At 36.1% G+C, this 22,124-nt stretch overlaps 3 protein-coding genes across 10 annotated transcripts; 1 reads left to right on the plus strand and 2 right to left on the minus strand.

Moving 5' to 3' along the window:
- The first annotated feature begins 45 nt into the window (after positions 1-45).
- LOC129578490 (uncharacterized) lies at positions 46-8,842 on the plus strand. 7 transcript variants are annotated; one of them, XM_055467181.1, is made up of 11 exons: positions 931-1,314; positions 4,049-4,248; positions 4,373-4,563; positions 4,690-5,352; positions 5,447-5,631; positions 5,751-5,955; positions 6,072-7,612; positions 8,088-8,150; positions 8,238-8,277; positions 8,357-8,480; positions 8,548-8,842. In XM_055467181.1, exons 1-11 carry the CDS (start codon positions 1,032-1,034, stop codon positions 8,635-8,637), a joined length of 3,585 nt encoding a protein of 1,194 aa, XP_055323156.1. In that variant the 5' UTR covers positions 931-1,031; the 3' UTR covers positions 8,638-8,842. The 7 variants fall into 7 exon arrangements, 5 of the variants coding, with proteins under 5 accessions (XP_055323152.1, XP_055323151.1, XP_055323156.1 ...); XM_055467177.1 differs by having other exon boundaries at positions 46-1,314; positions 5,441-5,631; positions 8,088-8,277; XM_055467176.1 differs by having other exon boundaries at positions 52-1,314; positions 5,438-5,631; positions 8,088-8,277.
- Positions 8,843-16,975: 8,133 nt separating this feature from the next.
- Positions 16,976-18,524, minus strand: LOC129579262 (beta-1,4-N-acetylgalactosaminyltransferase bre-4-like). Of its 2 annotated transcripts, XM_055469137.1 has the most exons (7): positions 18,338-18,524; positions 17,747-18,208; positions 17,558-17,680; positions 17,384-17,479; positions 17,293-17,317; positions 17,188-17,204; positions 17,023-17,113 (listed from the first exon to the last, which is right to left on the minus strand). In XM_055469137.1, the coding sequence occupies exons 1-6, from the start codon at positions 18,436-18,438 to the stop codon at positions 17,196-17,198; spliced, it is 816 nt and encodes a 271-aa protein (XP_055325112.1). In that variant the 5' UTR covers positions 18,439-18,524; the 3' UTR covers positions 17,023-17,113; positions 17,188-17,195. The 2 variants fall into 2 exon arrangements, with proteins under 2 accessions (XP_055325111.1, XP_055325112.1); XM_055469136.1 differs by having other exon boundaries at positions 16,976-17,113; positions 17,188-17,317.
- Positions 18,525-20,089: 1,565 nt separating this feature from the next.
- Positions 20,090-21,832, minus strand: LOC129579263 (cardio acceleratory peptide 2b). Its single transcript, XM_055469139.1, has 3 exons — positions 21,561-21,832; positions 20,890-21,012; positions 20,090-20,653 (listed from the first exon to the last, which is right to left on the minus strand). The coding sequence occupies exons 1-3, from the start codon at positions 21,637-21,639 to the stop codon at positions 20,445-20,447; spliced, it is 411 nt and encodes a 136-aa protein (XP_055325114.1). The 5' UTR covers positions 21,640-21,832; the 3' UTR covers positions 20,090-20,444.
- Between the last annotated feature and the right edge of the window lie 292 nt (positions 21,833-22,124).

Here is a 22,124-nt window from a genome sequence, read left to right on the forward strand (position 1 = left end):
GTTAGCATTCATTCATTCAATCGCAGACCTTTCGGTATGACCGCTGTTACCTCGCGACCAAAACATTGTAACATAGCAACCGATGAACTCAACAACAAAATTTATTCGGAATCGGTCAAACAGAGAGTTTTTAGTGTGTGCTCCTTCCAATTTGCCAGTCATATACAGATGCGATTGCAATTGGGTGCGTGGTTTACGGAACACACCACACTCGAATTGTACATTGCAAGAAGTAAACAGTAGTGTGCAGTTGACGCGAACAAGTGCAATAATTTTCAGTGTATTTATTTTGTTTTATTCTTCAGTTTTGCTTGTTGTTGTTTCTTTTTGTAATCGTATCATCGTTTTATGTATAAATTCAATAGATTTTTCCTGAAAAAAAACAAAGAACGAGCTAATGAGCGAATTGAAAAAAAAAAAAAAACCAAGCGGATGTGTGTATGTGTTTCCAGTGCATTTATTAAAAGTGAATAAATCTAAATTCAACATAATTATGTGGAATGCTTAATAGATGAACGAATCACTGTAGTTTACAAATTATCGTTAATTTGCTGCATAATAATTTTACCCTTAATTGAATTCGATATATTCGGTTGTAATTGCTATTGGCGCAGCAGTGCAATATAAAATCGGAAAATAAAAACAAACAGACAGAAAGAGAAAAAAATTCCCTAATAGATAGCAGTGTTTAATGGGTTTTGTACGTAGTTTTGAGTGCAGTATGTCCATTTGGCTTCCCCAACACCACCAAAACCAATACCACAATTGATAAAATATCGAAAGCGAACAGAGTGATAGAGAATGTGTGAGAGAAAAATGCGAGTCGATGAAATGCATTGAAATGAGCATTACGATGATATGATGCGATTGCTTTGATATGCTGCGGTGTACCATATTCTCTCTCTCTCTCTCTCTCTCTCTTTCTCCTCCAGTTGCGAATATTAATGTTATGTGCATGATGATTACCGAGTAGTACGAGTAGTGGGTAGAAAAAACGGTTTGAAATCGGTAACCAAGTGTAATGAATGTGAATGACATTGATTGTAAAGGATTGGAAAAAATTATTGGTCGGTTTCAATATGTTCATCTTGTTATTTGACATCGATGCTTCGATTAGTTATCGATGTCACCAGTATTGTTCAACATTGTTATGGATTTGTGTGTTGCTCATCAATTGTTGCGGTACAACGGAAACGACAACGTCAAAAATTGATGTAGCTGCAAGCGATGCATCACCAACTAGTCCAGTCCTATCGCCCACACCAGTGAAGCAACCGAAGCCATCATCCGTTATCTATATTCCATCATTGGATGGTAAATAATGCATTTGTAACATTTTTGTTGTTGTTTACTTCTATTATCAATTTCACCATTGCCGCCGATCTAAAAATCCGATGAACGTTATAAATTTACTAGTTAACACGTTAATCGGCTAGATTTACCATAATTCGATTTATTCATCAATCGCACATTAGATTTTCAATTTCGAACCAATTTATATTCACACACACACACACACACACACACACAAACACACAGCCAATAAATGAGCCACCACGAGAATATATATATATATACATGTATCGTGCAAAGAAAAATGCTTACGCTTCAACTATCATCAGGTCTCTATCTAGTAGCAGCGATCTCATGCACAGGGCTTCGTTGGTGTGCTCAATCAACATACATATACATAATTTGTGTGTCGACCAACTGGCGCTTTACACATTTCCCAGATCGTATTTTTTTTTCCTCCGTCGACACAATTGAACACACAGCCAACGCATCCACTATGCACAGTTGCCTGTTAGGTTTGATTAAATTTTTAAATAATTTACATATAAATTGAGATGAACTTTTTTTCTACGAAAAATCTCATTAACAGAATAGTTGTATACTATGTTGTTATTTTGTTTTGTTCTTAGTTAATTGCAACAGGAGTGACATTTCATGCAATATATCGATTCGGAATTGGTGGAGAAATTTCGAGGGATTTGTATTTTTATCCTCTTTGTGTATGTCTCTGTTGTTGAATTCGGTTGACCGCTAAAATAATAAAATATTCCTCTCACCCAATTTAATACGAACTGATTTGCTTACGAATAAATAAATTCTGACACATGATCCCATGTGTGTGAGTGTGGGTGTTCTATTTATTGTTTTGAAATAAAAGGCATTACACCGAAACCAGAATTGTGCGGTTATGCACTATTAAATTTTATTTCCGCCAAATTCTTTGGAATATATACACAAACACACGTACATGAAATGCGCAATTTAAATTGAAACGAAATCTGAGCAACCAGTGTACGAACAAAAAAAAAACCCGCACAATAAAATATCATTTAGATGCTTTAGTTTTTCATCGTGTCCGAACACAAATCATTTTCACTGTTTTTGTCATGTATGTTGTCGTTTTCGTTTTTTTTTCCTTCTCTGTTTTCAAGCGGCCCAAACAAAAGAATCTCTTTTCGTTTGTGTCACATGTGTGTGTTTTATTTATATTTCACTTAACTTTGCTTTGATTCTGTGCATATGATTATATATTGTATTTTGCTGTGTGTTACAATCATGCAAAGTTTGTGGCCAAGCGGCGCGACAGACACTTGTTCATTCGTTCACACATGAGCTGCTGCAATGCAAACACCATTTCAAACACGCATTTTACGCGCCGCGTTGTTCTTCTTTTTCGCGGTCCTATAATTTTCTTTCTATTGTTATAATTGTTTTTTTCTTTTTCATTTGTCGTCATGAATAATATCAATCTAATTTTGTGTCAATTTAATATTGAAACGTTAAGTGTGGTTAAAGATTTTTCGTCACTTTGTTTGCCATTCAATAAAACGCGATTGAATGCAAACGGTAATACCGTACGATATATTTGCGAAATGTATTGAATTGAATTGTTGGCGACGGCGGCGTCGTCGTCATCATCGTCGTCGTTGTCGTCGTTGGTGCTTTCATGAAAGAACATTTCAATTGCATTTTATTTACATGTATACAAAAATGAAATTGGTATAAAGCATAAATGATGAAATAAAAACGTTTTCATTATGTTGTACGTTTCGGTTTTGGATGGCGAACATTTCCATTGGAAGAACCGTTTTCATTGCACACACACATATATATATTCACATTTTCATGAGAATGGAATTCTCTCCTTTTCTATGAATCATATGGATTTAATGACATCTTGCACATGCCTTATGCCATTTTCCGTTTGTTGGTTTCTCGTTCGTGTATTCCGCGCCCTTTTTTTTCATTAATTGAAATCGATGTACCGAAAAAACGGCTCCTTCAATATCATTCAGTAAGCGAAGGAGAGAAAAAGAGCAATTGAACACGCAAATCATGATTCGCAATAAATACCAATGCAATGCATTGAATATTAAACGAATTTCACGAAAAAACGTCGCCACGATAATTTTTTCAACAGTAGAATCGAGCAGAATAAAAGAAAAAATACATAGGCTACTGTGACGACTGGTAGAGAAAGAGCGCGTGCAAAAAAAAAGAACACATCGACTCGAAATGCAATGGCTTCGTTGTTTGGAGTGTGTTTGAACAAGATATTTGTTTGGTTTCACATTTAGCGTGTTGAAAATGTTAGCAAAACACAAAAACTACACTTCAAAATATTATGGACTTTGTGGAAGCTCTTTTACCAAAACATGCAACGCTTCCAACTTTGGCCTCACCTGCGTAAATTAAGCACCAGACAATAGTACACAAAAGCCAAAAAGAAGAAGAAGGATGAGAAAACAAAACACACACGAAAACATTGGCTTTTGCGCCAAAATGATTATGGTTTTGTATTACGTGGTAACTTTTCACAAAAGTGTGCTCAATTTATGTTCTTATCGGATTTTCTGGTATATGGCGTCAACTGATTTTTGACATTGCACGACAAAGTTTTAATGTTGACACATTTATCAATAATAAGCGCATTTATTCGTGGTGTTTTTCCTTCTCTTTTGGTTCCTCTCTCCCTCTCTCTCTCTCTCTGTGTGTATATTTTCTGATCATCGTCGTTTATTTCATTTCATTTCAGACGTAAACACGGTTAGTAGTTTGCATTCATCGGAGCATGACATACGTTTTGAAGATTTTTTTTGGAATGGTTCAGGAGACGAACCATTAACGCTATCACTGAAATCGAATGCGCGCTTGACGGCGGTTAACGGGTTTGTTGGTCGCGAAACATTTATCAAAACAGCGACGGTGATTGCCACTGTTTACATAGATGATTCGGTAATTTGATTTGTTTTTTTTTCTTTTGCTTCATCCCACCATCGTTTTGTGTCGTCTCTTTTCGCCCGCACCGACGGACGAATCATTCGTAATTGAGCTCCTAATATTTGATTTTTCGTTACAGAGTGAAGATGAAAAAGATCCAAATTGTAAATCGGATGGTTGCGATACGGATTCAAATGAGATACCCGACGAATATTTGCCGGTGAATAAACGTTTTTGGCTCGTCACATCGGTGCTGGGCCACTTGAACGATGAAGATATTCCATTATTACAGGAGCGACTCGCCGATATTTATCGCATTGCATTCACCAGGTTTGTCAGAAAGAAGGATAAAATCGCTGTTTACTTTGCAAAATTTCACTCCTGTGTGTCCGCGTCGTGTACACACATTTGGTATCAACTATTTTTCAATTGTGGTTTTGCCGTGTTTATTTTCAGACAACAATCGTTGCATTTGGGCTTATCCAATGCCACCGTCATCGATAGCACTGTCGAACCACTGCCCGGCGCTTCACTTGCCAATGAAACAACGCCAATCATAGAAAATAAACAAAGTACAAATTCGTCAATGCCAATTAATCCGACATCGGTTCTGAAATATGAATATGGTGTCGCCGAACCATCTGCATTTCATATCCAATCGAATGTATCGATAACTGATGCCACAATGTCAATGGAAACCAACTTGTTATTAACCGAAAGTGGTAATGCAACGAGCACATTGAATGTGGTGGCCACGACTAGCTCAAATCATATAGATAAGCATCATCGACGCAAACGATCTGTGTCTTCCATTACACCGTCACCCGTCCACGTATCCACCACATCAACGCATATTGTTCTTCATCCCGCCAATGCGAAATTACAATCAATGAATATTAGCGATATCAGCAATAATTCCAAATCGAATGGTTTAAAACAAGCGTCCGCAAACGGTAGAACAAACATGACAACCAAACCGTCGAAAGGTGCAAAGAAAAATCGAAACGATGCAATCATTGGTCACATTAGCGTACTAATACACAACATATCTGTGATAAGTAATGGCGACAAAGATTATTCGGATAATTCGGACAAAGAATGGGGTAATCCAGTACAAGGGTAAGCTTTAATAATTTCGGTCTTTCATTTTGAGTATGTTCGATAATGTTTTGATTTTCAAAAATAAATGAACGTTGAACGACAGCAGCAGCAGCAGCAGCAACAGCTCCACTTCTGACCCCTTCATCATAGCAGCTGACAATCAAACTGAAATTATCTATACCGTTTTTGTGAATGGGATTCCAGTCTTGGCAACCATCGCCGCCAATGATATGAAATTGATGAGTGAAGTGGAAGTTTCGAAAATTTTAGAGAAGCCCATATTCACCAAGGCCGAACGTATTGTATCGAAAATCCAAAACACACTCTCTCACACACACATACACTTGCATACCTGCACAAACACTCTATATTTCGATGGGCTCACTAACCACGTATATACACATTTGTTGTTTTAGCTTATTTGAAGGAACCACAGGCAACGCCGCTGATACCCTCATCGACGATGACCACAAATCCGAACAAGCCAATTTTAGCGATGATATTCCAAAATCCATATATTTTAGCCTTCATCATCGCTCTGATGCTGTTGATTATTTTGCTACTCATGATATTGATGCTGGTAACGGGCACAAAAAATCAGCGCCGAACGACGAGAAAAGGGTAAATATGATTTTGATAGAGATTAATTGATGTGATATGAAAACAGAAACCAAAGCATGGAAACAATAAAAATCGAAATCAAATTAATTCATTCACCTCATCGTATGCATCTATAGGGTATCGAAGGCAGCACAAACAGCGCAACAATCGTTTTTGCCGCCAGTGCCTGTGGCAGTATCGCCCGTTTCAGTAGCACAATCGCAGCCCCAATCGAATGCCAATACCACAATCGGACATATGCCGAGCATCGATGAAAGCCATCAATTTCGCACGAACATGACGAATGAAATTCCCAGCCGACACTCGAACACGGTACGACAAAAAAAGCAAGTTGGTACGCAAATAACTTCATTACATGATACAGTCAACGGGTTTACATGCGAACGTGATCATAGTTTCATAATCATACCGACACCTCTGAAGCGAAAGCATCATCATAAAAAAGTCGGTACGCCGACCATTTATTTTCCGGAGCCACCGTCTTCAGAACCATCTTCGCCCAGTCACTCGCAAACACAGTCAACGACATCCACATCGGACACATCGTCCATCTATTACATAAAAAAGCATAAAAACCATCGACGCCATCATTTGTATTCGAAGCGGCCAAAGCGTGTGGCATCATTAAATCATCGTGAATATGCAACTATAACGAAGAAGCAAATTGAGCGAGCGCAAAAAAAGTCCAAACACAAGCGAAAGTACTTGACGGGTGGCAATGGTAATCGGGTTGGTGCGTTCGATGATACAGTTCAGGTACATTCATCACGCAGCTCATCAGCGACCGGTCAAACTGAACGATTGGACGAATGCAAGCCAAAATTACACCGTAACGATGCCAAGACAGCGGCAATAGCATCAGCTGCCGTTAGCGATGACACATTCGAAATGTCAACGGGTAAAGATTCAAATTTATACGAACACATAGAAGCATTCAATCCGATGGTTGCAAAAAAGAGCAAATTTCACAATCAATTCATGTCAACGAAACAAATGGATAATGGTGGAAAATCGACCAAAATCTCCAACGAAACCGAGAAGCATGTACAAAGTAAATCGCATCTGAATGACAAACGGCAAAATAAAATAGGTTCCACTGTCAATCAAGTGCGAAATGGGATGAATGCATTTGCGGTAAATTCTGTAAGTGACAGACACAAAGCGAAAAAAGCCGACGACGACCAACGACATGCCAAAGAATCGTACAACCAATCGTCGAACAATACGTCCGATGAGAGTCGAGCGCAGCGAAAGGATCGATTTTCACATCAACTGTCCAACGATGAAGTGCATATAACGAACGATGATCTGAGCATCGGTTCATTTTTAAGCATGGCATCGATTCGTAGCTTTCCCAAGTGCAATGTACCTGAAGCATTAAATCGTGTCCTTGAACCGGTAAGTAACACACATTTAGATGAATATGATGAAATCGATGCCACTGAAGCGGCCACAATAGCATCCAAACTTCCTCGAATCGTTGATGCCAAAGCAAAATGCCCACCAAAATCGATGCATATTCCATGTGAACAAACGCCGAATGAGAAAATGAGTGATGAAATTATTTATTTGTCAAGAACTCGTAGCGATGGCGCTGATCCGGGTGTTATTGGACCGATCGCATGGCAATACCATAAAAAACGACTCGAAGAACAAGGTGAGCGTGGATTGATTTCCATTTTCTCTTCTGATTCATTCATGGAATAACCATAACAATGACATCTCTAAACCAGCACATTGATTCATTGAATATTTCGAGTTTAACTTGATTGTAATCAATTCTACGGTGACACTTACAGCTTCTCTGTACACACATCATAGACCGAAATTAGGAAAATCACAGTATTTTGACAAATGCATCTAGTAACCATTGCAAAATATCAGTGTGTATTGCCTAGTGTGCAGTTATACTTCACGGAGAAGCTGTTAGTCTCGCCGTAAAGTTGAATATGTTCTAGTAAAGCCACACACAATTGATAAAAGTTGCACAAAAATATTCAATGATTCAATGAGTTGGTTTAGAGATGGCATTGAATACAATATGACAGAAGTCTTACATTTAAAATGTATTACGGCACTATATCTATGGGAATAACTTTTGAAAATTGTTTTATTTTAAAATCTATTTTTAGAAAAGGCAAAACTTCATCGGGATCCAACGTGCACACAACATCGTTACGAAGATTTACTAGAAGGTGCGATTAGTTTGTATTCGATTGAAACCACCGAATACCATACCATTGAAACAATAACAAAAGAAGAATTTCCCGAAATTTTAATAGGAAAGGATATGAGAGGTAAATCGGCCGACATATTTCCCAAGTAAGTCACTTCAATTGCAGTGACCACTTCAATTCGCTCAACTTTTGAATTTACATGAATGGACGTTTTTTGATTTTAGTTCTCCGTCCGAATTGAAATCATCGCCAAATCCCTACCGACCATTCACAGCGATGTTGGCTTCAAAAATGGCACCAGAAGAGCCTCTAATCACGTCAAAAGGAGCCTGGACTGGATCAACTGTGGTAGCTGAGTGTAAAACCAATATCAACTATGGTTGAATTCAATAAGGTTTTTCTATCTTGTTTACAGATTCGTCCAACCAGTGGCGACAAAGACCAGCCAACTGACGATCCACCACAACGTAGTCCCAAGAGTTCTTTGCAAAACAATCCCGAATGAAAACTCAGTGGAAACCCCACACAAATCGAAGAAAAAATCACATTTATCCCTGGAAATTTTCAAGTAACTTTCTAATGAATCGTCGCTTTATGTCAAAATGTCATTTCGAAAAGAAATTATCGATTTTATATCAATTGTATTTGAAATTTAAGAACCGTTTTGTAGTGCTTGTTTGTAAAAATAAACGTTGACATAAAATTGAAAATGTTGTTTCGTTAATAGCTTTTTACAGGAACTGAGTATTCAAAACGTATTTTTCAAAGTTAATTTGCACGAAAGAGAGAGAGAGATTGTGAAAGTCCAATTTTTTCATGCACACACATATGAACGCGTGAGAATAAAAGACTGACGCTACCTGGTTTTTCGCAAAAGCGGGATAAAAATCAGTTGCACGCAAAAGAGACATTTCAAAAGGTTGCACGCAAGAGAGAAGTATATTGTTGTTGTAATCACGGCTTTTAAATCCAAAATGCGACAAAATAAAATGTTCCGTTTGCGTGTAACCTTTTGAAATGTCTCTTTTGCGTGCAACTGATTGTTATCCCGCTTTTGCGAAAAACCAGCTAGCGTCAGTCTTTTATTCTCACGCGTTCATATTATTAGGTCATTTTCCAAAAGTGGTAGAGACAAACGGTGGGTGGCTTTAAAGTCTCGTAGCCAAAACCGACTTGAAAGTAGTCACTGTTCTGTTGCATTGAATTTTTTTTATAATTGTTTATTAGTAAAATCATCCCATGTGAACCATTTGCGGAGAAATTCAGTGCACAGCGGAGCTGTGCGGAGTTCGGCAGAGATGCAATACATACACTATATCTAAAGCAGTGCGCTCATGGCTACTTAGATGTGTATTGAACATTAGAAATGTAAACACAGCAAAGAGTGCTGTTTCGCTCACACGTATAGCGTATATACGGTATCTCCGCCGAACTCCGCACAGCTCCGCTGTACACTGGATATCTCCGCAAATGGTTCATTTGGGATTAAACAGTAGTTTATCAAATATAATATACTTGTATATGATGGAAAGGTTGATCATTGGACAAACCGTGTGGTTTTGCTCTGTTCTTAGAAAAAAAAGGTGTATTTTTGTGATGTATTCACATGTTAAGCTTGATTCTATTAATCAAGAATTCAACATAATGCATAAACAATTTGATGTTCGTGAACACAAATATTTCTGACGTGCGCGTTTCACTTTTTTGCCACTGCTGAATACTCGGGCGCTGTACGCAGGAAATCTCATTGTACGCGATAGGGCACGCTCATGGTGTATACTAAAATAAAGGTGTCAAATGGACAAAATTTGTTCGTCCGTCCGTCCTTCGTTTCAGGAAGGACGAACAAAACCGATTTGGTTCGTCCTTCTTCTGGAGAAAAACGAACTATTTTTTTTTGGTCGTTCTCTTTCAGAAAACGAACGAACCAAATCGGTTTTGTTCGTTTCTTGTTAAAAGAAGGACGAACGAAAAAAAAATGGCTCGTCCGTTTTCTGAAAGAGAACGACCAAAAAAAAATGGTTCGTTCTTCTTCTGAAGAAGGACGAACAAAAAGTTTGGTTCGTCCGTTTTCTCAATAAGGACGGACGGACGGACGAATTTTCAGGAAGGACGAACAAATTGTGTCAAAAGGACAATTTTCAAAAGGACGAACAAAAATTTTGTCCGTCCTCTTGTCAATTTTTTTTTTTCAAAAATGAATTTTTCATTTCAAAAATGTATCTTTGGAAAATTGCTCAGTAATTGTAGCAGGAATCACAGACAGTTTATTGAATAAATTATTAAAGTAAAATTTTTGAATGAAAACTTTTATGATAAAAAATTGTTATATTAAAACTGTTCCTTTGTATTTTTCGAAAATTTCAAATAAACAAGCACAAACTCTGTGTTATGAGCTGAAATTTTTTTGTTGTTGTCGGAAATTTTTATTGTCCGAACAAAATATTTGAACTCAGGCAGCATCAAATCTGGAACTCAGAATAACAATAATACGCTGTTATTCAAGTTTATTTCCAAAACCTGATTTGAAATGTGTGAACAAGTGAAGTGAGCGAAAAAATAATGAAGAAAGAGAAAATTGATAACGAAATGTTAAAAAATCTTCTAAAAATTTTTTCAAGTCATTAAATTTTAAAAAAAAGTCCATTCCCAAATTTTGACAACCAAGCAAAAGTTAAGAAATGAATGGAAAATAAACAACGGCAAACAGGCTGACCATGAAATTTTAGATCTTATTGAAGTATTGAACAAAGACCAACTGATCGAAATCAAGATTTTTTTAGAACCATTCAAGGTACATTTATGTTTATGATAAACGTCACTTAATTTTTTGTAGTGTTTGTCTCGTCCTGTGTTTGTCTCATGCTGTGTTTGTCTGGTAAATATATTGGTTGCTTTGTTAAAACATTTTTTATATATTTCAAATTTTGATTTACATAAAAATGTCGTTCTATTTCCAATTTTAGACAATGGCAGACAATCTTGAAGGCGACAAATATATTACTTTAAACTTAGTATGGACAAGTTTTTTGGAAATATCTGATTTACTCAAACAAAATGATGAAGATGACATAAACGAATTGGACGGGGCCAACCGAGATGAATTATTCGTGTACAACCGAGATGAAAAAAATTGGAAGAGAATATTATTTAAGGAATGAAAACGATATGACACCATCATTTGAACACAAAGCAATGACGTTTTTAACGCCACACTACAAACGACTCGATTTCATTCCAAACAGAGATAAATTTAAATTGCATGCCGAAATCGAAGAATATCTTGATTTACACATTGACATAAATCAAAATGTATCGACGAGTGATCAAACTATTCAAAATAGCAGTACGGCAAATACGAATCGGCCAAGTAATTTTTAACTTAAATCTTTAATCCTGCAGAATTTTAAAAATTTTCATTATTAAACTTTTCATTTAAAATTTTTACTTGATTTTACTTCACAGAACCTAGCAATCGATTCATTTGTCTTGATGTGGAAGTCGGCCCAACCACAGAAGTTGAAGACTACCTAAGCTATCCAATAACAGCTGAAGTGAACTTAATTGATTGGTGGCATGAGCACTCAAATAGATTCCCCAAATTATACAATTTGTTTAAGAAGGTTTCTACGATTCCTGCTACAAGTGCTAGCAGTGAAAGAGACTGGAGTCACGCTGGAAACGTTATCACAGACAAAAGAAGTTTGCTCTTGCCTGAAAGTGTTGATGATTTAATAATGGCAAGAAGCGTATTGTGATTGTTTACATTTATTGTAACATTTTTCAACTCAATCGCGTTTGTGCTTGATTATTTGAAATTTTCGAAAAATACAAAGGAAAAGTTTTAATATAACAATTTTTTATCATAAAAGTTTTCATTCAAAAATTTTACTTTAATAATTTACATGAATAATAGACAATATTTTTATGCTAAAAATACCAAGAATGGCTCTTGGTTCATCCGAGAGATATCTCATGATGCAACGATGGGCAACGAAACGGATAATGATAATTTAAATTAAAGAATGCAATTTTTCCCGCTAGCAACGAAACGGAAACTAAGCTGGAGACGAAGCCAGAAAACCAATGATTTGCAAAATGATAAATTCAATACTATTTTTTATTTTGTAAATTAGAATTATTTCACTGCACATGCAATTGTTTTTCTTCCAATAATATTTCACTTTTTATCGCATTTGTTGCGATAAAGGTTGACAACGCACATTAGTATTTTCTTGTTCCGATTTTCTATTGATTTATTTATTACATACAGGGAAGAAAGGTTCAGATATTCGCTACGCCCAATTTTTTTTCCTGAAAAAAAAAACCAAAATTCAGATTTCTCAGACAAAATTTTTTTTGAACCTCCATAATATAGACCAAAAAAAATTTTGTCTGAGAAATCTGAATTTTGTTTTTTTTTTCAGGAAAAAAATTGAGCGTAGCGAATATCTGACCCTTTCTTCCCTCTGTGTACAAAGGCAATGACATCCTATTCAACAAATATATTTCTAGAACAGAAAAAATCATTGAGATTGTTTTTTTCTTTTTTGCAAAAATATTCATATTGTTATAATAAATAGAATGGTTCAAACCATAAACTACCGCTGAATATCAATATTTGTTCGGCAGGATGATATTGTTTAATTTTCACGATATTTTTCGCACGTTTCGTTCTTCTAACGCAACAAAGTACAAAATTTATTTTGTATGTGTGTACAACTAAACAGTCGACAATATCGCAGGGGACGTACACTTTCAACATACATTAAACTTATCGAAATGTTAGATTTGTGTAGAAGTAAATCATTTTTGAGCCTTTTTTGTAAATTTCAGCCAACAGAAATAAGTTTTACAAAAATCTCTGATAATCAATTTTGTTCAGTTGTTGACGAAAAATCGAGTGGTAGTTATAGTTTTCACCTCTGATGAGACATTTTGGATAATTGTCTTGTAATTTTGAAGTAGAAGTAATAAGATTGGATTTCATTTTATTACTTTCACTTTAACCAGGTAAATTTTTAAAAACGACCCATCAGAAATTCAAACTATAATTATGATTTGATTCCTTATCCAAAACAAATGCTATTCAGTTCATATTGCTGTGCCGCCAGACGATGCAAGTAAAGCGTTGCATGCAAGTGAAAGCAAATTTGCTCGGCTGCAAGTGCTTGCACATGCTTCTACACGTTGCAAGCATTTTACTTGCAGCAAGTGCTTTTTCGCTTGCTTGAAAGTTCGATTTGATTTATCTCAATTTCAACAAAAAATCTTCAAGTTGTGACACAAGCATTTCAAGAAAGTTAAATTGCGACCAAAACAATTATTTCTGGCGATGATGTTGGACGAAATGGAAGAAGACGAAAATAGGCCCCAAAGCACTGTGTGGGCACGTCAGTTCTGGTTTCGAGGCGACTCGAACCCATATTTCGAAAAATTAATGGGCGATTTGGCGAAGGAAGGTGAAGATTTTTATAAACGTTTTGGACATATTACGCAGCCAGACTTTGAAGAACTGTGCGAAAAAGTTCGACCTTACGTGGAAAAACAAACCACGGTGATGCGTGTAGCAATTTCTGTAGAAGAACTTTTCTTTTTGACTGTGAAATACCTTGCTTCTGGCGATAGCACTGCAACACTTTCGCTACTGTTCCGTATATCGCCACCATCGATTTCTACGAGCATACCTGAAGTGTGCCGAGCACTTTATGACACTATGAAAGATGAATATATGAAGGTTCGAAAAAATTATTTGTATCATTAAAAACTACGAAGAAAAATAAAATTCGTAAAATGACTTCAAAATCCGCATTTCAGCTGATGTGCAATGTGTATCTCTCGCTCACACTCACGCTCAATGTTCATGTGAAACGAACGTGATTATTTCATTTGAGTGAATTCGATGCTATATCAACATTGGTGTATAAACAAACGTCGGTTTATTTAGGCGACAAGCGCAAATGTTGTTCTCGAAAAGAATGCATATTTTGTATGGTTTTGAAATAAAAGACACTTCATTTTTTCGTAAGATATTGATCGGTTTATTCATTTTGAAATCAGATTTTTCAATAGAACGAATTCCATTTTAACTAATTCGAATTTCAGAATTTTCATGCGATGATTCAAGTTTATGAAATTAATTTTGGACTTCTTCGATTATCACATCGGAATCGGAAATGATGCGTCCATTCGAATCGAAAACCAAAACCTGTTCGACGTTGGAAGTCAGTTGCTTTTCAGCGGATTCGGTTAAGGCCCTGGCCAAAATGATTTGAATTTGGGATTTTGTTCGTTCGACCAAATTTTCATCTTTGATTTGAGCTAACAGGTCGGCTGAAAAGTCCCCGGTCTACCATATTAAAACACATTATTTTGACAAAATTCGATTTTATTATTCAACATAGTTGCCTTCAAGGGCGATACAACGATTATAGCGACCTTCCAACTTTTCGATACCATTTTGGTAGTACTACTGTTAAAGTAGTGCTCATGTAATTTCCGAATTCTTCTTGAACACCCTTTTGGCTTATTGATTCCAACAATGTATTCCAACAAGCACGTCGGTCGTCGTCTATTGCTGCCTTTCTTTTCTTTGTATATGCGGTTGGTGTTCCAGCGCTGCCGGTCGAAGATGCATGTGATTGTGTTGACATAGACGATAATGGCCGTTCGATTTCCAACGCTGAATCCAATGATGCGGCTGCGGATTCATCAGCATCCTGAGAATAACGAAAAGAAAACGTGGGATGATGAGAACGCGCATTATCGCAACTCCGAATCCATTTCATTACTGTTTCATTCAATTGCATGTTGTCAACAGCTCCACATTCAGCTAGTTCACCTTGTAAAAAGGATAATGCATTGTAAAATTTCCATTTTGGCTGCGAACCGCCTCCGCTACCGCTCTTGCCTTTCTTGGCTTTTTGTGCATTTTGGAAATAGATGGTTCGTAGCGATCTAATTTTATCCTTGACCATATCTTCCGTGAGGTCAAGTATTACAGCGATTTGCGCGATGGCGTCGTTCTTTTTATAGGCATTTTTGGAGTGTCGATGACTTTTTTGCCACAAACATGGATGGGATTCGATTTCCTTTATGAGAGAAAACACTCTTTCGTCCGGCAACGATGTTTGCGTTGACATCTTGAACGATAATTTATTCACAACAACAATGAAAAAATAAATTAAACACAGAACAATTGAAAAACATCAGAAAAATATTGACACTGAATCACATTTGACACTTACCTCGTGGCTGTTCACTCAACAAATGAACTGTCAGCGTGCGATCGAGCGTGCGAGTGCCTTCACTGTTTCAAACATTCGCTTCTAGACGTTGCAAGCGTTTTGCTTGCAAGCGCTTGCGGCAAGCACTTTCGCACTTGCACGCAAGTACTTTTTTCGGAATCAGACGTTGCAAGTGCAAGTAAAGCGCTTGCAGCAAGCGCTTGCTGCAAGCGCTTGCTGCAAGCGCTTTACTTGCATCGTCTGGCGGCACTATAACACATATAACGAAGCGAACGCAAGCGTGCGTCGCAAGACTATTCAAGTATCGTATACTGTGTCAACGCAAGCAGAAAATTATCACGCGATATTTATGCGATATCTGCCTCATGCGATACTGAATCTATGCGTTTTGGACACATTGGTAGAGAAATATATAATGATATTTCATAGTTTACATGACTCTTTCAATAAAATGGAACTTTTGTGATCTCTTAAACTAAACCGATAATTCTCTCCCCGACTTGAGATAATTATGTTTTTTGAGTTCGTTTAACCAATTTGTTTATTTCATTTATCTTTTTGGTAAAAAAATGTCGTACAGCGATAATTTGCGACTATGAAATCGGTTAACTTTTCAATTCTATGGGCGCTGCCATATTGAAAATTTACGTGCGATATGGTGCACGCACTCAATAGTTCCACTTATTTTAATAAGGAATCTCTATAGGTGGCGCTGCCACATCGTCATTGACATCGAGTCAAATATTGTCAAATATAATAACATTGTTTATATAGGCTTTTATCGCAGTACGAAAAATGTAAATAAATTCATTAAAAACCTAATATGATTTGTCACGTAAGTGTAAACATATTTTTGGATCCGAACAATAGTTGAAAAAAATAAACTGAAAGTTGAAATCAAAAGCACTTATGCACCAGCGCATAGGTAGTCTATAAAATGAGTAATGACCCAAATTGAGTAGAAAAATATTCTATAAATTGACAATTTGGTTCTCGATGAAACCAGTTGTTGTTCGAAAAGCAACGGAGTCAATCTTACCTTACATTAAAAAGAGGTCTTACGTTGCAGATCTGTAACTGAATTCTCATTTTTAAAATATGAACGAATTTTAGATTTTTGTGCCTTTCTCGGAATTGGTCGAAGCTATTGGAATGATAAATATCTCGATTTGTAAGTAATTGCAATTGCTTTCGATTCCGCCTGACCGATTTGTGATATTTGATTTGATTTCATTGTCACACACCACTCTGAAACGACTTCAAGATTTTATATGAGTAGCTTTTGCTGAGTGTTTTTTGTTAACAGGTTTTCGTGCCGTTCTCGGAATTGGTCGGAGCTATTGGAATGATAAATACCTCTATTTGAAGGTAATTGCAATTGCTTTCGATCGCGCGAGATATCGCTTGAAATTGGCTGAGAGTCGTGTTTTATCGCGTCATAAAGCTACCATTAACCATTGTTTGCACTTGAAATGGTTTTCCTTTCAATGTTCTTTCATTTTCTGCCTATTGTACAATGAAGATATACACAAATCATTCCGTACAGGTCGCATCTTGAAAGACATTTTTTTTATTATCGTCTTAATCAAACTGCATTTCAATATTGAAAACAAGAATTTTTGGCTTTCGTTATAATATTAGTTCTATTGTCTAACTTCCATGACCAAATTTTTTTTAAATCTTTTTCGTTCTGCTGTAAAATTGAAGTCATGTCCATCGCTTTTTGCCAGGTTCCTGAGAGAGAAAAAACGAATAACTTGCAATAAAATAACAAAATGTCATGCCTTGTAGAAAACAATTATTCCAACCTCCATTTTCATGTGATCTATAAAAATATGAACGTGAGTGGGTTTGATTTTGAAATCTTTAATATGGTAGTCTAAAGAGTTTAAACCACTAATATTAAAGTTGACCTTCGACTCTTTCAATTGTTTAAACCTGAAATTATGACAATTAAATCATAGTAAAAACAGTTTCACAACAACACGATCATGATAGTGTTACCGGTTTGGGTTGCGTTTCTCTTCGCGATGTGGAAGTGAATAATAGACCGCAATATCAGGGCTAGGTCTTGTAAGAATATAGCCAGCATTTTCGGATCTAAAAATAATACGTGAAACGATCAACGAACAAATTCTGAATATATAAATACTAATTTAAATCAATTTTTATCACCACCTTTTACACAAATCGTTATCTTCTCCACCCCAGTTCCAAAACATATTCGAAAAGCCATTAATATTTTTAAATTGCTCCGTTGTATAGGCAATGATACCGCCGTAAAAAGCCTCATAAGGAAGCCTATCAATGTTGACAAAAATAAATACGAAAATCTTTCATTGGTAAACCCAGCGATGAACCACTTACTTAAATCCGAATTTATCAACGCCGACCGCCATGTGTCGTGGGCCGTCATTTGATGGACAGTTGTAAAGGTTTCGATCATCGAACGGAATCATATCGATGTCATGAAAAATAAAGCAGTCCCATTGTTTCATCTTCAGCGCCTCTTTGAAAGCAATATTGAATAGAGCTCCTCTATTGAAGTCTTGATCAAGGGGTTGTTCTACAACGTAGATTCCATACTCGATTTGTTGCTTCATCAACATTGCATGCATGTTCTTCAAGAATGTTGGCAGCATGTACTCTCGTCCACGTTTCGGTACAACTATAGCCACACGATGGTTTGCCCTGCATTCTTTCGGTGCAAACCAACCGCCTGGCTGAAGTGGGACACTAAGCCGCGTTTCTACGATTTCGAGCGTTTCTTCTTTGAAATCAATCGGAATTCTACCAAGGCGATTTGGCGGACTTTTCGGACAAGCTTCTCTATAATGATTTGATTGAGTTACATTCAAATATTTTGAATCATCAAAAACATTCGAATTCACATGAAATGCAAAAAAATTTTTTTGCTGATTTTTTTCTAATGGTCTTTTCATAACATTATCATCTTACCCATCAAAGGTGATAATAAAAAGAACAAGTATGCCAATTATAGCACACACAATCACAACTAAACATTTAAAATGTTTCAACACAATATTTTGCAAATTCATTTATTGAATTAAACTCTTTTTTTTCAATTCGAAGAGGAATATTTGTTATTGTACTAAAAGTATTTGGTGAATGATTTTATATTTTTTACACATTACATGCGCGAGATTAAACACAACATGATGTTGAACTGACCGACTAGTTGAGGCAAACGCCTGATGAATAATGCACAAATTCGATAAATATTTACATGCAGAAAGGTTATGCAATGTGAATGTGTAAAAGTAAATATGGACAGAGGTACGGGGATTTCTACAATATTTGTTCAATAGAACGTGCAAATTTTGGTTTTACCCAGTGACTAATGTTGTTTTTTGAAAGCACTGCAAGATAAACTATTTCGAGAACATGTTTGTTATTTTTATTCGACACAAAATGGAATAATTCCGTTGCGAACAATGTTAAAACTTCGATAAAAGAATATAGAATTCATTTAAAATATGCGAATTCACTATCTTTAAACGTTTTTATCACGAATGTGAAGGTCCAAACATTCATAAGCCTCAATATGGTTTCATGTACTCTTCTAGAACTTTACATTGCATTTTCAGAAAAAGTCAATCGACGAATGACAATCGTGCATATGAGATAGCCCAAGTATTATCACGTAGGATTCCATGAAAATTCAATTGAAAAATTGAATTTAATGTTAAACAGATTTATTCATCCTCAATTAAAAGCCATACATTTATACATTGGCTGAATTTTATCATAGCTGACTCTCAATCATCCAACGAATTACTTTCATAAGTATCTCAGACTACTGTACGACTTCGTGAGTCATTAGATTTCGTTTTCGCACGGTAAATTTGACTCAAATATTATGTGGGAGCAAAAATATAAATTTGCACTGTTAATTACGGTTAATCGATCGCAAAACGAATGTTTTCTCTCAACATTCCTTCGATTATAAAGGACCTCGAGTGCTACCTTGAAGACAAATAATTCAATCTACACATTTGATGTCATCTTCAACGTCACATAGAAAATCGTTTCAACAGTGCTTTCTGGGCGAGAATTCAAACACATTTCAGACTCTTTGAAATAAAATTTCCCAATTCAACAGTAGCAAGTATTAAAATGTATTGAAATGTAAAGTTCGCCGTTTCAATGTGAACAATTCTCTCATGTGGTTTTGAGTGTATTTATTTAGCACTACCGACAAAGTGGAAACGGTTCTTTTTTACTTGTTTCCACTTGAAAGCTTTCCACGTCTATTCTCTCCTGTAAGTGGAGACCATGTTCCGATTAACTATTGTCAAATACTCCCCATTCACCCCCGTTGGAAAAAAGAAAGAACAAGCCTAATTTACTATCATTTCCGATATAGACAATTTTATTTATATAACAACTGAATGTATATTGCAAAGAATAAACATAAATACAATCACAATTATTGAATCATTGAATTGGAATTAGTTTGCTACCAATATTTGTGTGAATTAAAATGTCGAATTCAATTGTTAAGAAATACTAGTCACACCATTTCCATCGACCAAAAGTCTGTTTATTCGGTATTTCTTCAATAATTGAATTCAAAAACCAGCCAAAAGTTCGATTGAAAACATTCGCTTTTCTGATTAAAATTCAAAACATACTAAAGCGACTACTTTCAACTATCAAATATTGGTTTGAAACAATCCGATTTTCGTGTTTTTTTTTGTGTAGATTTTTTTTATTTGTAATTTGCTTTGACATTTTATATAATAATTGTTAATTTTTTTGTTGTTGCAAACATTATATCCACATCGCAAAAGAGGGCCAGACTCGTGACTCGTCTTTCATTCACATTCATTTTGGAGTAAATTTCTTTTTGTCAAAAAAACTAATCTATAAGACATTAGGTAGACAAGTGGGAAGTGTGTCGTGTGTATGACCATTACTTATATATCTGTTTGGTATTGTTTTAAATCGAAACTACGAAATGATGAATATTAGTGTATTGATTTGGCATTCGGTGTGTTTCAGCTGTGGTTGTTGCTGGAATGGGGAGGGTTTGTTTGTTGATTTAAACATGCTCTTTGGTGGGACTTCGCTTTTGCATGCGACCTAAACGTGGTCCAAACCACATGCCAGCACCGCCACCTGGTCCACCTCGTTTAATTGTTTCCTGTGAACCTTCGCCTAGCTTTGAATAAAATCGTGATCCGGCTCGTGAAATTCGGGGGAATCCAAAGTATGGCCGAACAAATTCATTGCCATTGTATTCAGCAGTACCTGCAACAATTTTCGATGAAAATCAAAGTAAAAAAAAACATGGATAAACTATGGCCACGTTGAGTATACTCAAGCACTTCAATCTCATTGAATCGCAAACTACAACGTTTTTTTTCTTCAATTAAATCGATGCCATATGTAGAATATTGCTATTTGATTGCAATTCGATTGAGCAATTTTTGAAATAGTTTCAATTCGCAAACCACACTGTACAAATAATCAATCAATGAATTCACCTTCGTAATCATCGTCTAAAATAGCGTTAACCTCGCTATCCCATTTCAAGAATTCCGGATCACTTCGTCGTCGTGGCGTTGGAGTGAGTGTGTGTATAGCAGCTCCACGTTTTGCATCAATTTCTGTTCGAAGAAATTTGAACGGCATTTTTATTGCATATTCGAAATATTTGGAATTGGAAACAAGGAGAAAAAACTTTTCGGCAAGAAAAGGGTATACAGAGGCAAACGGTTGTTTATGCTTTATTCGCTCAGTTAAACCATTTCATTCAGCACAGTTTATCAATTTCAAAATTTGGAAAAGGTTCATTTGAATTGAAATTTGCCCGAGGAATGTTCGAAAGAACATTTAAACTGACACAACCAAATTGTTTGCTGTCGAACTTTGTCCCGCTCACACCAACTGTCACACTGACTCGTTCGTGCACGAATTGCTGTTAGCGTGAAAGAGATGTTGTTCGCAGTAAACTCAGTTTAGATGTTCTTTGAAAAATTTTATCAAACTTCTACAATATGCACATTTTGCTGTTTCAGTGAATCGAGTTTGTCCTTCCTGCAGTTGCTATTTCATTTCGTGAAATTCCACATTCCGCAAAAAAGTCACATTTATCCGTCTTTCGGTTCATTTTTTGCCTTCCCTTTCGAGGAATGCGACAGTTTGATTAATTTACCTTCTGCTTTGGTTGCTTGGACTGTAACTAACACTATAAACATGGTCGAAATAACAATTATATTTTCTAAACAGGTCATTTTGTCGTTTGGTTTTGTTGGTTTTCTTTCGTAAATTAACGGTCAAGTCACAATAGCGAATACACTGAACTAACACCTGTCAAGATCAGAATCAATTTTGATTTCTCTTTTATTTTTTGCTTATAAATCCAAGATAACCACCGTTTGCAGATTGGGGTTTGGATGTGCTTGATTCAATTTCACTTTGTTCACTGACTCTGAATCAGCCAATTCCACACTCTTTTATAGTTCGATGGCATCGGAATAAATGCCCTGAGCAATGGTAAAAGAGAAAAACAAAAGGGAATCTCGAAAGAGATCAGCATTGAAAGCGACAAAATGAAAACAAATTTGCTAGCACACAGCCATGACAATCATTAATCAGGTATCAGATAAGTACATGTTGAGCACTGCCAACCACCAACCAACTTGATTCCTTCGTTCGTCTTCTCTCTCTCATTCTCTCAGTTACGTATTTAAATTCACACTGTTAAATTGATGCGTTT

This window comes from Sitodiplosis mosellana, unplaced genomic scaffold (assembly GCF_009176505.1).
Source record: "Sitodiplosis mosellana isolate CC-2019 unplaced genomic scaffold, AAFC_SMos_1.0 Smas_scaffold_6226, whole genome shotgun sequence".
NCBI lineage: Eukaryota > Metazoa > Arthropoda > Insecta > Diptera > Cecidomyiidae > Sitodiplosis > Sitodiplosis mosellana.

Coding starts and splice junctions, on each gene's coding strand:
- LOC129578490 (XM_055467176.1), top strand. CDS start 1,032: ATGACATTGATTGTAAAGGATTGGAAAAAATTATTGGTCGGTTTCAAT. Junction 5,353..5,437: donor TGGGGTAATCCAGTACAAGG/GTAAGCTTTAAT, acceptor GTTGAACGACAG/CAGCAGCAGCAGCAGCAACA. Junction 8,481..8,547: donor CCTGGACTGGATCAACTGTG/GTAGCTGAGTGT, acceptor TCTTGTTTACAG/ATTCGTCCAACCAGTGGCGA.
- LOC129579262 (XM_055469136.1), bottom strand. CDS start 18,438: ATGAATTTGCAAAATATTGTGTTGAAACATTTTAAATGTTTAGTTGTG. Junction 17,480..17,557: donor GATAACGATTTGTGTAAAAG/GTGGTGATAAAA, acceptor TATTATTTTTAG/ATCCGAAAATGCTGGCTATA. Junction 17,114..17,187: donor TAGATCACATGAAAATGGAG/GTTGGAATAATT, acceptor TTTCTCTCTCAG/GAACCTGGCAAAAAGCGATG.
- LOC129579263 (XM_055469139.1), bottom strand. CDS start 21,639: ATGACCTGTTTAGAAAATATAATTGTTATTTCGACCATGTTTATAGTG. Junction 21,013..21,560: donor CCAAGCAACCAAAGCAGAAG/GTAAATTAATCA, acceptor TTCTTCGAACAG/AAATTGATGCAAAACGTGGA. Junction 20,654..20,889: donor TTTAGACGATGATTACGAAG/GTGAATTCATTG, acceptor AAATTGTTGCAG/GTACTGCTGAATACAATGGC.